Source organism: Fundulus heteroclitus, chromosome 22 (assembly GCF_011125445.2).
Source record: "Fundulus heteroclitus isolate FHET01 chromosome 22, MU-UCD_Fhet_4.1, whole genome shotgun sequence".
Classification (NCBI taxonomy): Eukaryota; Metazoa; Chordata; class Actinopteri; order Cyprinodontiformes; family Fundulidae; genus Fundulus; species Fundulus heteroclitus.
Window position 1 is genome coordinate 26,119,413 of NC_046382.1, and position 15,505 is coordinate 26,134,917.

Consider the following 15,505-nt stretch of genomic DNA (forward strand, 5'->3'; position numbering starts at 1 on the left):
GGAATAATTGAATTTTGTCGTTAATAAGCAATATTGAAGCATACAAGATTCACTCCACAAAATGAGCATCAGCCTGGGAGGCCTGCAGCAATTCAGGGAGGGCTAATGGTTTATGACTGAACTTAACATTTCTGTAAACAAGTCTTTTTTTCCCCTATAATTTGTTTGTCAATGTTGCTTTTGTAAAACTATTTGAAATAAAAAAAAAAAGTTTAATACTTTAGTCATGTAGATTCAACATTTTGTTTTGGATAAAATGTTTCTTTAGAAGTTTATCTACTAACAGTATTTTTGTCTCTTTGTCTCCTATTTCTCTCTTATCTCATTTCGTCTGCTTCCTAAAAACCTTCATCAGGTTCAAAGAGTGAGTAATAATTTATTAATTTTTACTTTTCAGTGTGCTGAAAGAGTGAAGTTTCTCCTGTATGTGTCTTTCTTCTTTTTCCTTAATATTAACCAAATATTGTGACTGTGTCACCTACAAAATGTTTGCCCCCTAATGCCACCTTTCTGTAATGTTGCTGACATGACGATATGAAGCAACACTGACTCAAGTTGTGGATTACAGGCCGAATGGCTAATTTGGCGGAACAGTTCTTCTCATGCGGAAAATCGGTTAAAATTCAAACAGAAAAAGAACCCAAAGCAAACGAGACACACGTGTTTATTCTGTTGGAAACAGTTGATCTGGCACACCATTTATGCTGAACTGCTTGTGCAATAATGTTTTTCTCATTAGTTAATGAAAAATATGTCCGATGCGCCAACAGAGAGCAAACACAACAATCATAAATACGGAGATTTTAAACTTGGAGATCTATGATTGGTTTATCATCCTTTCTTCTTTATAGTTTAAAGCATTCTTGCATGTTGTTTGTTGTTGTGGTCTCATATGGAAAGCTCCATTTGGTAATATTTTCAGTGATACTAAACAAATGCCCCGGAGAATGGTGAGAGAGTTGTCGGCCGCATTTAGGATCAACACATAGGAAGGTAGAAAAAAACGTAGCTTATGGGAAAACAATTAGGAAGTTGTTTTGCACACACAAATTTTTAAATTATTTATATTATTTATAAAAACTAAATGTAAGTTAAAATATCCACTCATTCTTTTCATAGTTAACTTTGTCCAAGTTTCTTTCCTAAATCCATGCAAAGTAATTTAACAACAGCTTTGCATTGTTTTAGAAGAACGGTCATAAGTGTTCATAAGTCGTCTCACTAAGCACTACAGAAATCTCTCTAAACACAACCAAAGGCCATGTTCAGACCTTGCCGATGGAAAAAAACAAAAAAAAAAACAACTTAATCTCAACAAGCATGGCCATTCACACCTGGCAGCTGAGCAACGAACAAGACAAAAACACGTCAGCTGAGGTTCTGTAGCGTCATTGACCAAAGTTACATTTATTTAGGGGTATTTGGTTTGCAGAATTCCTAGAAAATTCGGTAACTTTAGAAACAAATATTTCTGAGCATCAGTTTAGCAAATTCTCCAAAAATACAAGAGTCTAGGTAATGCGGGACGTTAGAGCTTAGTGTCAGCACACATACCAAAGAGTGTAACCTATAAAAGCTTCACCACAGTAAAATCACTTGATGGCTAAACCCTCAGCTGCTCAAACTTTATCGCCCACAGAGCACGTAATTAGGAACTGATCATGCGACACATTGTTACAGGCCTTAAACTCCTGTTTTGTGATTGACATCGGGCAGAATATAATACACTTACCACAGCGGGTAGCTTACAGTCACCTCCAAGGAAGATCAGAGTAAATGTCACAGCACAGAGAAAACTCACTTGTACCACACCTTGTAATCCTCTGTTCAATATAGCCCAAGTTTTGATTCATCTTTTTTTTTTTCCATTAAAGTGAATCCCAGTAACCATTTACAACTTTCTACCCAAAAAATCTTCTATTTATGATAATCTCTCAGACAGCAGTTGCCTAATGGTAGTGTCTGACTTTAAACAGGCTGTTTATAGGATATATTTATTTAATCGGAGGTGTGCAGGTAATATGCCTGCTGTTGAGGGCAATCATGTCAGGTCACCTTCAGTTTGTCCCAGGATGGGCTATGTACAGCTTGACAAGTGAATGCAGATTGAATTGTTCAAGACCACCTTTAAATGTGGTCTTTACTGAACCATCGTCAATGTGTCAAGAGTGCGTTCACTCATGTATTTAGCTCTGCTGGTCAAGACTAGAAAGCTCAGGGAGAAGTTTACTGCCGGGCCAAAAAGAAAGGCTTTAGACAACACTAGCCTAGTTTGTTTGCTTGTTTTGTTTTAAAATATGCTTACATGCTGCATAAGTGAACTATCAGATTTACTTTTAAATGGTTTCCTCAAGGCTTTAAAATTTTTTTTTTTTCAGACTATAAGTCGCTCCAGAATATAGGTCTCATCAGTCATAAAATGCTTCATAAAGAGGAAAAAAAAACATATATAAGTCTCACTGGACGACATGCATTTATTTAGAAATTTATTTCACACAATCCAAGAATAAAAAATAACATTTAATCTGGTACGCCAACTTATTGAATTACACAATTGCATCCACAGCAGACTGAGTAATATGGAACATACCTGGGTGGGTGAATGGAGTAAATTTTACAAGCCAGCAACTCCAATCGGCAAGGTTTTTGCCAGTATATCTAGTGGCCCGCATAGCGGTGCTACGTGCTAAGCTAGCAATACAACACGGATGTTTCAGAGCAACATAAAGCTCATGTGCATCAGTGAAGTTATAAACCGCCCAGACAACAGACCTGAAAGCTAGCGCTAGCTGTTATTAGCTTCACAGACAGCCTAATAACAGGGTTCTGTCTTAGTCTGGGTCCTTTGAGCTGCACCACGCAACGCTCTGCTGCGTGATTGCATAATAAAACAGTGAAAGAACATACAAATATGTGTTCAGTCTTTGTTGTCTATAAGTTAATGTTTCAATTAATTTTTAAGTGGTACGGGGCAGCATATAGTTTTCACAAGCCTAGAGCGTCCTCTTGCGGCCATAGACGGTTATGTTTACTCACTGGTTCATGTTGGTCAGTATGATTTAACATTTAAAATTTATAGATAAGTTTCACCTGTCTATAAGTCACAGGATCAGTCAAACTATGAAAAAAGTGTGACTTAGAGTCCGAAAAATACGATAAAAGTCTTCGGTTCAATCATCAGAATTTTAGGCCTTAAAAATGTTCTGCCCTGTTGTCTGGGGCATTCAAAGTGAAGCCATGAAAAATTGTAATACAAAGCTGGCCTAGTTTATTTGGAGGAGTAAAACCAAAGGCTCCATGTATTTGTGCCCAGCTGAATTGTCATGAACAAAATGTACAATATATTTAGAACGTTTTGGCATTAACTCAGGGATGCTGTGTGGAAGGCATCAGTAACAACTATTAGAAAGTTTACAGAATATTGTGTTAGAGGGACTTAAATGTAGATTATCTGTCGGTTTAAAAACACTGGAGTTATATACAGGTGCACAAAAACATTGACTTTAGTGGTTAAAGCTTTATTTAATTTGCCTAGATTTTTAAATTGTATAAATCTTTAGCTGACAAGGTTTAGCTATGTTGTTCTAAAGAAAACTATGTTAAAAAATATGTATTTACTTATTTGCTCTGTGAGAAGAAAAGGTTATTTCAGTTATTGAGTTTACTTGTCTAGTAAAAGTCACATAAGTCTAAAATGTAAGTTAATATGGCCTTAAAAGGGACATAAAAGTCTTACGTTTACTTAGTTAAGCATAGAGAAATCATATCTTAAGTAAATTATATGTAAATAAGATAATTGATTTTTGTGTTTTGTGTCTTGGTTATGTCTTCCTGTTTTCCATGGCAACTTAAATCACAATAATTTGTGTGAATCTAAACACTTTGCGTAGGCGGCAAGCGGAGTGTGCCAAAACTGCCAGGATCCAGATGGCTTTGCCACCAGGAGGGAAAGCAGCTCCAGCCGCTGCCCCCACCGCTAACCTCTACGAAGAGCTGGGCGACAGCAGCATGTGAGTTATGTCCCTTTGGTGTCTGTCTCTTATCCCACACATCCCACCAACTGCAGTGATGTGCAGGTACTTTATCTAGCTGTGCAGGTTTCCTCCGCTGAGGTTTAGATCAGAAGAGTTGCTCTGCGATGAAGGCTTTTGCTGCTGTTCTTTTCTTTCTCTTTGCTGCTTTTTGCAAGTTTCAGATCCTAAGTAGCAGTGGATTCTTCTAAATAATGTAGATGGTAATTCTAGATGTTGACCGGAGAAATTGTGCTGCTGAATATGACATTTAACACGTGCCTCATTACATGACTGAACCCTTGTGCCGCTCGTCTTCTTATCCAAGCTCCATACTTGATATATATTGCTACATACTACACCATATGCCACAGAACATCTGGCCGTAAAACAAAATAGCTTATGAATGTATTTCTTATATGACTGTGTATGCAGTTTTGCAAAACCCTCTCTCAAGGTAAGCGTGTCTTAGGTCATAAATTACTATAAACCTTACTTTGATTAATACATATAGTACTTAAACTGCTTACTTAGCATCCATATGTGTCCAGAGTACTATGCCATCAGCAAAATTGAATTTCCCACAATAATATAAATTATAAAGAGGGTATAATGGAATAGTAATTTTTATGTACAGCACAATGAACTGTTTCTGGCAGTAATGCTGCTATCGTCTGTAGGAAAAAAAAAATTTTTTTTTAAATCTTTGCAAACAGTCGACAAGAAAAGGCTTTTGAGACAATGCCATTTCTTTTATGTATTTATTTTTTTTACCTAACATGTCCCAGAAACAAAAGAAAAAACAAAAACTACGTAAAGCCTTCTATACCGAAGTGTACTCTGTCTTATGGTTGCTTTTTATCTATGTCAAACAAATCTCACTACAGACGAGGTGCTATGCAGAGAGGTGCTACATTCTTGCGCCTTCATTTTATCAGTGCCCCCATTGCATCATCAGCCGCTCTCACATTTGTGTATTAGTCTTCTTACCATCTGTCTGTTTTTGTATTCCCATCATTTCTTGTCTCTCTGGATTCAGACTGCAGTAAGTAATCCTCCCATGTGAGCTTTATGAATATGAATATTGTGAGTAATTACCACTTAACAGCAGCTCCCTCGTCTCCACTCTCGCCTATAGCTTTGGCTGAAGATATGCATATTGAATAAAGTAGGAATATGTTTTGGTGCAGAGGTTATCTAAATACTGGGCTTCTTCAGTTAACACTGAATGCTTTTTGTGTCAGTGTTAAATGGGCTTGGTGAAGTAGTGATACTTTCAAGAGCTAGGAAGATTTTGTGATTTTTTTTTTTTACACTTGTTTTTATATTTTGTATATGTCAAGAAAAGCCAAATGCCCTTGTTTCGATGTAGTGCAAAAGGCATCCATCTTTTCTCCCATCCAATTAGACTACTGTCCTCTTTATGTTGTTTCCCTTATTTGCACATCTCTTCATATATCCTCGTATTGTGACTGATTGTACAAATGCATATGCCTGGGTTTGTGCTTCATTAGCTTTTTCCAAGCAAAACCCAGTATATTTGAATCTTAGTAATCCTTGTTTTGCAAGTCATCCAAAGCATGATGCTCTATATGAATATTTTTGAAGATTTATGCCTTGTGAGATTAAACCTAAAACACAGTGCCTTGCAAAATTATACACACCCCTTGAACTTTCTACATTTTGTCAAAACCACAAACTTAAATATACTTTATTGGGATGGCGACAGTGGGGGAATGCATTTGGATCACACAGCATTTACTCTGACATCCCTATTGAAATACAGTGCAATCAAGTCACTTCAGGACTCACCTAATTGGTAAATAGAATTCACTTAAGTGTCCCTTAATCCCAGTAAAAATGCTACTGTTTTATGAAGACCTCAGAGGTTTGTTTAAGAACACTGGTGAACTAAAAGCCTCATAAAGAACAAAGAGCACGTTTAAAGCAACATTATAAAAAAAAAAAAAAAAACGTACCCATGCTGTGAACGTCTCACAGAGCACTGCTCTATTCACCAGCTGGCGAGCAAACAGTGCAATAAACAGAGACACAGTCCCCAAGGGGACACAGCAAACATTTGGAAGATGGTTCTCTACTCAAATAAAACCAAAACTGAACTTGAAAAATATGTTAAACAAAGCGTGTCGTGGAGACCTAATGCCGGACTTTACTGTGGATATAGATGAACATGTGAACACACATCGTGAGCACATGATTTCCATGTTGAGACCTGGTGTGGCAGCTTGATGTTGTGTGTATGCTCCTCTACATTAGTTAGAGACCCCAGTGGGTTTGAAACTGGGGTGGAGCTTCACCTTCCACCAAGCCAGCAACCTTAAACATACTGACAGAGCAACCATAAAATGGTTTACATCAAAACATATTCTTGCTTTAGAAAGGCCTTGCAAAAGCTCAGACCTTAATCCAATTTAGAATCTGTGTCCAGACTTGAGAGTTGATGTTCACATATGCCCTCAATCCACTCTTACTGAGCTTGAGAAATGTTACGGGGAAAAGTTCTCTAAAGCTAGTGGAGACATTTTCTAACAGATTTCTGATCGTAATGGCTATGAAAGTATTGACACAGAATGGTTGATGCTTTTCAAGAGAAAATTTTGAAAACCATGGATCAATATCCCTCGATTTCACTATTATGTGCTGCACTGTGTTGGTCAATCACAACATTCAGGTCAAATACAATAAAAGTTACACAAAGTTTCAAGAAGTGTGAATAGTTTTTTTTGTAAAGCACTATACGTATGAATAATCTATTAGTGGTAACAATGCAGTCCTTTGAAGCACGTTGAAAAATTAGACCATCATTTTGCCAATGTAAAACAAAGTGAGGCTTTGCTATTAAAATCTGTCACAATACAAACAACCTTACTTCGTATAGCACTGCTGCTTCTTTCCCTACATTTGTTTTGCTTCTTCACCCCTAAAACATTGTTTTTTTTTCATCTCTTTTAAGTTTTCTTTTTTTCACCTCCACCCTCTGCTGGGATAGGGCTAAAAAGTCTGCCGCTGAGGAAGCCGAACACGAGAGGATTCTTAGCACCTTCGGCTGTCGCACCATTGCAGCCCATAGCAACGGAGCACTGCTTGTCAACCTGCCCAGATCGCAGAGCAATGTAACTTATCTCTCTGATGGTAATCCACTCACAACCCACAACCCTGTGTATGATGACAGCAGCCCACTCGGCAGTCCTGTTGTCTTTGCAAGAAAGGAGAATCCAAATGAACGGCAGTTCGACTTTTCTCCCTCCCATTCAGTGGGCTCAGGGTTTGCCTGGTCAATGCCTGCTCGCATCCGTAGCAGCCTGCACGGCTACGATCTGTTGAGAAGGCAAGGTCTTATGGACCGAAAGGAGTGGGAGCAGCAGCTTCTCCAAGCGGACATGAGGGGCAAGCAGAATCTCCAGGGTTTGGACAGGCCATACCTGAGTGACAGCACGGAGTCCAAGTTATCCGTCCGTCAGCAAGCCAGGCAGTTTGAGCAACAGGCTTCTCAGGAACGTAAGCAAAACAGAGACTCGATTGGCTCCCTTTCATCGATCCTTGTCAGAGATATGGACAGTGATGACATGCTGGAGCTGACCTCAGAAAGTCTTCTCTCCATCATGGATAACCCTCTCAGTCCCATGAGTGTGGGCAGAGATGTGCCCCCAAACATTATCATTTCGCAGACAAATGATTCATGGTCCCCATCCAACCAGAGACCAACTCCACCCGTTCTGAGAAAGTTCAGCTCGAGCATCGCCAACTACGTGACAGTGCAACCCTGTCAGATCACCGTTGAAATCATACCGGATCCACCGGAGAATCCACCACCCCCTCCTCCTCAGCATTCACGACCACCATCCCCACTAACATCTCCTCCACCATCCCCTCCTTCCAATCCCGCCTCCCCTCCCCACATTGATAAACCCCAGAGCTCCAATCATTCTCCTCCTCCTTTTAGAAAGCCAGCTGCTCCCCCACCTCCACCACCTCCCCCACCACTTCCTCCCCCTTCACCCGTTCGCAGCGATCAACCACGGCCAGTAATCCAGTTTATCCCATCATCTCTACCGCCTTTGTCCTCTCTTCGTCCTGTCTCAGAGCGAAAACATCGCCCTCCTCTAACTTCAACAGAAAACGACATTGGGAAAAGGGAACTAAAAGGGATCCTGAAGAACATCCAGAATCTGGCTGACATTGAACGATCTGTTGCCAACCTTTACAGCCAAGTAGACAAAAACTGCAAGGTGCCCAAGTTTAGCATGAAGCCACAAGCGACTGAGGAATCAGACAGTGCTAACAAATGGCAAAGCTCTGACTCAGGTGATGAGCAGAGCCCGGAAAAACAAATTGACACCAGCTGTGAAATTCAAAGCAATTCTACAAGTTTGAACTTTGCTGAAAATGGAGCAGGTCAGTCAGACAGTGCAAAGTTTCAGCCGACGAGCCAACTGAACACACACAGCCCTGAACCTGCAGAACTCAGTGAACTCAATTCTTCTCAATCAACAGTATTCTGACTTTTTTCCTTTTCACATTCTCTCTCCATATCTGCATCTCTATGCCTGTCTTTTTTATACAGTTTGTAATGATTATTATGTGCAGTACCTGATTCATGTTTAGAACTTTTTTTTTTAAATGTCAATTTTTTGGAGAATTTTTTTTTACTTGATTGTTGTGTGCTTAACAACTTTTAGCAACTTGCAAAGAACACATTAACAAATTTGCAACACTACTTGTATAATATGCTTTAAGGCTTGCATTAGAACAAAAAAGCATTCAAAAAGAGTGTGTTTGGTTTATTTTTCTAAAGTTTTTTTTTTTACCTAACAGTGTTACATATTACACAACATTAACATTTTATGATCTTAGATAGATGTTCTTTTATTTGCCCATTTTAGTATTACATGTCATAGTTAAATTTCATAATTTTCTGTTTTACCAAATACTAATACTATCAACTCCCACAGCCAGGGCCAGGAGTAGGAGAATATGGGCCCTTGGGCTAACGCCAGTTATGGTGCAACGCACACTCAAGTTTATTATATACATGTGTGACAATAAAACTAGATACTCATCAGTATTAAAGGGGACATATCATGGTTTTAATGGCTTCATTTTCACTTTGAAATTATTCTGTTGTGGTCTATGTAAAGTGGAACCTCATTACTTTGGTCTAAAATCGGCATTATTGTTGCTCCACAGTCCCTCTTTTTACAGCTGTTCTGAGGTGCGTCTGAGAGCAACTCGTTTTGGTGTTGTCTCTTTAAATGCAAATGAGGCACTTAAAATTACGCCCCCTCCAGGTCGCAGAACGTTCCACTCCACACCATTTGGCCATTTCTGTAGTGTGCTAGGGGGTGGTGTAATGAATTGTGTAGGTTAATACAATCAACAACCAAACATTTTCACTTATCTACTTGTAGCTTCAGTATCCTAGAGCTTGGACTACAAAATCGCACCAAAAAAAAAAAGGAAGCTGTAAGTCCATGGCCTTGTTTAGAAGTTCTGGAGTTCTGGTGTGATTGTTCAAAAATGTAATGGAGAATAGAGAAAACTGAGCAGCTTGAAAAATATGATTGAAACAGAATATATGGATATCTGTGCAGCACCTGTTTAGATGGACAGACTAAATTAAAGTTTTCTGTACTCCTTGAGACTTAAAGTGCACAACAAAAAGTATTTAAGGGCTAACAAGTGGATTTTGCATGATATTTCCCCTTTAAGGGGAAGAAAATAGCTTTACCAAAGTAATATTTGTATTTCATCCTTTCAACATCTTTTTACGAACACGTGTCATGCTTCCCAGTACAAAACAATGACACAGACGTGGCTATTGTAAAGACCCCAGGCCTCTTTGAGGTGATATCTAACAAAGTAAAACCCCCAGTAATATTGACCTGAAGTTTTTTTGTGTTTTTATTTATCTTTCTATTGCAAGGCAATAAAAAAATTGTTGTCCATTCCAGATGGAATTAATTGAAAAAGACTATTTTGGGCCCCCCGAAATCTTGCGCCTAGACAAGAACTATTGCCCCGGCAAGCCCACAGTTTTCATGTCTGTTTCTTGACGTTAAAATTTGGTGGCTCCATGTTTTAAATTTAAATTTTGCTTCTTACAGAATGTACGAAATTGATAGTTTGGAATTCATTTCTTGCTTTAGATGATTACTACATTTAATTTCTATTCCCCCAATTACCCTAAAAGTATGCCATGCTGTAAAATAGGTCATAGATTCAGTCAGGCTCATCAAATATTTGCTACTGAGCCATATTCAGAAAGATGCATCCATGTCCCTGAAGACACTTGGAGTATGTAATTATCTGCAGCTGCTTCAGAATATATACAGGGGAGAGTGATCTTAAACTGCAGAGATGTGGAAATCTGAGGGAAAAGCGGTGTCTCATGGGTAACAACACTAGACAATATGCCCAATGTGGAAATACGTGTACTTGTGTGAATAGAAACACTTTTTTCCCATTCCCTCTGAGATTCCAGCCTCTCAGCTTGGAAAAGTAGTAACTGTGATGTTAGCTCAATGAATAGGGGCTAATTAGAGACTTAATCAATTGTTATTTAAGGCCATTGCCTTTGGGACTGTCAACAAGTGCTTCCCTCCTTTTTTCCTTCTCTTATTCTTCTGACCCTCTGAGTGTTTGTGTTTCTCTCCGTTTCTTACCCTCTACTCTCTTTGTAGTTAGCTCTATATTGCTCTTCATCTTTGGCTTCTGCTTGGTAATCTTTGTTTTTAATTTCCCGCAGACCCTGCAAGAGGCTTTGAATATTTTTTATGCAGTGTTTTTTTGTGAGTGTCAGTTCCGTTCTTTTTGCACTCAGCCTCTTTACTTTCTCCGTTCTTTATTTTTCACCCGCATACTTACCATGCCCCAAGGCAAATGGACTTAGCATACCTCACATTCAGACCAATTTCATGTTTGATTCATCACATGTTACCCCTGATGGGCAGATCATAGGCTGGCTAATTCTTTATTCCGTGTTCACTACATGGGGTAATCTCTTTTTTAAAGATGGCTATCAGCTCACATGCTGTTTCTGTCAACCTCAAAGTGGAGTGAACCACAATGGATGTTATTTTTAATATTCTTTTTTTAAATCCCTTTTATTCAATTTCCTTTTGATTCTAATTTATGAGTTTTAACAGACTGGGGGTTCCTTTGAAATACTTTTCTGGAAGCAATTTTCTGAATTATTGATGGCAGAAAAACAAAGTTGTTCTGATCATGTAAGTTCTCCTATTCAGAATCAAAGTTGTGACAAGCAAACTAATGTCAGCACGCTAACATTAGGTTGATGATGAGGTATCTTTAGGCAAGTAATAACCAGATGATATGTGCAAATGTGGTTTTGATAAATACCCACCAGGCCACAAAATACTGATAGGCCATCTCTCACTATCTGAACATTCAAGGCAGACTATACCGAAGTATAAAATCCCTGCAGAACAGCACAATACATGAAATGATACAAGTGAAATCTAATATATTTAATGTGTCAAAATTAGTTCTTCTGTCCGCAAACCCAAACTTTATGCTCTTATTTCTTTGTTATAGTCCATTTAACACTAGCAGACTTGTGCCTCTGACCACATATTGATGTTGTCTAAATCAGAGTCAGAGTGTTTCCTACATTAATGCTCTAATTTAACAGGTATCCAGAACCTACTTTGTATTTGCTGTTGCCTTACATGCAGAAATATGAAATGTTATTGGCAACTCTATTATACTGATTAGGTCAAAAATATTGCCATTCAGGTGACATTAAAAAGTAAAATGCATGTGTATTTATACTTAGAGGTCACTTTATTAGGCTTACCTGTTCAATTGCTTGCTAACCCAAACAGTAAATCAGCCAATCCAGTGGCAGCAACTCAGTACATTAAGCCATCCAGATGTGGTTAAGATGACTCGCTGAAACTCAAACCATGCGTCAGAATGGGGAAAAGGGGGGGGACTTGGGTGACTTTGAGTTTGGCATGGTTGTTGATGCCAGAGGGGCTGGTCTGACTATTTCAAACACTGCTGATCTGCTGGGATTTCTATCCACAAGCACTTCTCGGATTTTACAGAGAATGGTCCATAAAAAATTAATGTAAAAAATGCTCGCTCGTGTCAGATATGATGTCTGATATGAGAGAAGAACGGGGAAATGGTTTCAAGAATAAAGAAAGAAAGACAACAGCAGCGCAAAAATACTCTCGGCACAACCAGGTTTTTCCAAATAATATCTACAAATGTCAAACATGTAAAATCTTAAAGCAAACTGGCCCCAGCAGTGAAAAACTGCACCAAGTGTCACTCCTGTCAACTAAGAACAGGAAGATGAGGCTAGGCTACAATTCTCACACAATCTGTACACCGATCTTGGACAATAAGAGACTGGACAGATGTCGTGTGGTTCCATGAGTCTGGATTTTTGCTGCCAGGTTCAGATGGTAGAGAAGGAAAGCATGGGATCCACCTTGCCTTGTATTAATGGTTCAGGCTGGTTGTTGAGTATTTTCAGAATAAGTATGCTTTAAGGTCCTGTTTGATATTTTCATATGGCTTTATTGGATTCATAAATCTGCTATTTCAGTTAACCACCTTGATTCAGTAGATTTACACACTCTCAGCTATGTCATCTCTATTTTTCTGTGTTCCACCGACGTCAGGATGTGTGTTATCTGAAACTGGTTTACTCCCTATACTGATATAACCAGAGCTGCAATAATAATGTTTAAATCCTGCCGTGTAGGTATTACACTCTGGGCTAATTTTGGATGGTTTAGCTGGGTTCTAATTCATGCAATTGCAATAGTGTTCAGCTTTAAACATTTATAACAGTGTTAATCATGTGTTCCGGTTTGTTGTGAAAACCAAAGGAAGAAATAAATCAATATCACCTTTCAATTAAAGGACTTTACTCAAATTTACTAAGTTATTTACTGTAATTAAGAAGTAAACTAGAGATTAGCTAGATTTATTAGTTTATTTTTTTATTTTTTATCATTTTTGAACAAAATGATCCCATTGTCATTCATTGTCATAATGTGGTTCTTAAGGCTTTTCTGAACTATTTTTCTACATTTTCTTTGTTACTCATCTTCACCAAGTCTCTTTCTGCGCAGACCTCCTAAGGCAGTTCACTGGGTTATTTTTCTTGATGTAGCATGAAGCAGCAACGGGTAGCAGCCAAGCGAACAGGTCATCAATCAGATCCAATTCCCATCATCAGCTGTGCCTGGGAGGTGTGGCATATGGCTGTGCCCTGTCCCTGCCCCGTGGTCCCTGCCCATAACAACAGATTACAGCTCTCCGGAGGAATCTCACATCATTGCTTGGCCATATATCCAAGAGCATGAAAGTGATCATTATTTATGGGCCCGGACAAGTTGCAGTGGTGTGCTCGTGAGCTCGGAGGTTTGAATGGGGCTACTTGTTTACTCTCTATTTCTCAGTGACTTTTATTTAATGCCACTGCAGATGTGCTCTTGTTCTCAGAAGCATCATTAAAAATTTCATTTTATGTCTGATAAAATATTTAAGATCTACTCACTTCATGTTAACATAAAAAATAACAGGTGATGTTTGTGATAAAAGACAAAGTCCATGAGATGTGTTGTTGTCGCCTCTGGGAATATCATGTTATAATACTGAAAAAAATAACAACTCTGAGCACAAACATTCTTCTTACATTGCCTTTGTTATGTCTACCCATAGCTTCTACCAATATGACCTTTTAAGCACTGAAGCTCCTTTTACAATACTCCTTGCTGCTTTGATGTTTGCATTCATTGCGTTTTTCTTTCTCTCTTTTTAATTGAGATAGTAAGGTTGAAAAAAGGCCCTTTTCAGCATGATAACTTTGCAACCTTTTGAAAACTAAGCTATCTCTGCAACTCTCGTTAAACAGATGAAAATGCACAGTAAGTAAAGCTGCAACTTCCTCACTGGACTGCAGAAAATAGATACACTAGTATTGTAGACTTAGAATTTTATATATTCAAAAGTACTTGAAATCGTCCTGTCACCCAATAATATTATTCTAATGCTTGGCTTATTTCTTGTCCTTTTTTTCCTGCTTTTCCCAGGAGGCGTGGCCCTGGCAGACAGGTAAGCAATGTTGATTTGATGGTGACTTGAGTTAGAATATATTCCAGATTTTCTTGCATGCAATTCATTTGATGATGAAGCATGTTGTTAATGAAAATAATTGTAATAAATGAAGTTAAAGTAGCAATTTTGATTGAATTGTTTATTTCTACATGGTTTGTGTAAAACAAGATGGAAAAGCATTTTTGATTGTAAAAATGATCACCGGAAACCCAACAGAATCTGTAGATGCATATTGAATTCTTTTTTTTTTCACTTTTAAATATTATCTAAATGATTAAAATAGGTTTTATGTGTCTAAAGTCAAGGTGTTCGTTTTTGACTGATTTCCTATTCCATTGATTTCTTGGCATCCTTCCTGTAATTCCTTCCTATTTTATGAGTCTTTTCACTTTTATTCCTAGTGGTTTTTAACATAAGCCTATCAGTAAACATGGATGAAAAGTGCTTGCTGGCTTTTCATTAGAAATTGTGAATTCTTTATGTGTTTGTGTCTTTCCCGGCTATCCCTCACTTTCATTGCCTTAACCTTTCTCTGCACTAACCTTTGGCAGCAACAACAACTGCTGAGGCCATCTCTTCTGAGACCAGAGGTAGAAACTCCCCTGCTTTCCCTAATTCACAGGAACTGCAATCTTTCTGTTGTGTCCTCTCTCAGTACTGTGCTGCTCCTATCTTCCATGCTGTCTTTAGCTAAGGAATGCTGAGTAATGTCTCTGTCTACCTCTCTGAAACACAGGCACTCTCCATGGAGTCAGGCATCGACCCAGGCCAAGACTACTATAATTATGACCAAGGGTGAGCATACAGCCAGTCATGTCTCTCATTAAGGGTGCTGTTTTAGTTAATTTAGCAATGTCCTCAAAGTCTCGTCAGGGGGTGGGAGGTTGAGTTGATTTAGGGGATCATTTTGAAAAGTTTTCTAAAGTTGTGCTCAGTTTTATCCTACTTTTAGTATGGCATGCCCTCAGAGTGTTTATCCCCTTCTTCTCCTACCAAACGAGATCATTTTCTATATGCTGCCTCGACATGGGTACCTAAACCTCTGAAAACGTCTGTCATTTTATTGGATGGAGGGTGTTTTGGCTTGCCTTTTGACATGGCCATATGGTCTACAGAGAAAAAGCATGGCACTTGGAGCCAAAGCTGCTGTGGAGAATTTGGTATTCAGTAGGCGCTCCTGTCGCACCTGACTTGCACCACTCTGGGAATTACTCTGCAGATTTATCAAAACACGGAGGAACTTTTGCACATTACAAGCTTAGATCAAAGAGAGGAGATCGAATTTATGTTAACTTATGGTAATTCTTACATTCATTACGCTCTGGCTTATTTTACAGGTCACCTTTAGTAATTCTAATTATTGTGCCTGAGTCATA

General features: G+C 38.6%; 1 protein-coding gene across 4 annotated transcripts in view; it reads left to right on the forward strand.

The window, feature by feature from the left end:
* The window catches only part of pcdh15a (protocadherin-related 15a), a gene marked incomplete at its 5' end in the record, with an annotated part of 170,277 nt that overhangs the window by 144,171 nt on the left and 10,601 nt on the right, over nt 1–15,505 (forward strand). Inside the window, 5 exon segments of one of the 4 annotated variants that reach the window (XM_036125847.1) lie at nt 356–364; nt 3,891–4,010; nt 14,105–14,126; nt 14,681–14,719; nt 14,866–14,924. In XM_036125847.1, coding sequence (XP_035981740.1) covers nt 356–364; nt 3,891–4,010; nt 14,105–14,126; nt 14,681–14,719; nt 14,866–14,924 — 249 coding nt within the window. 4 annotated transcript variants of the gene reach the window in all.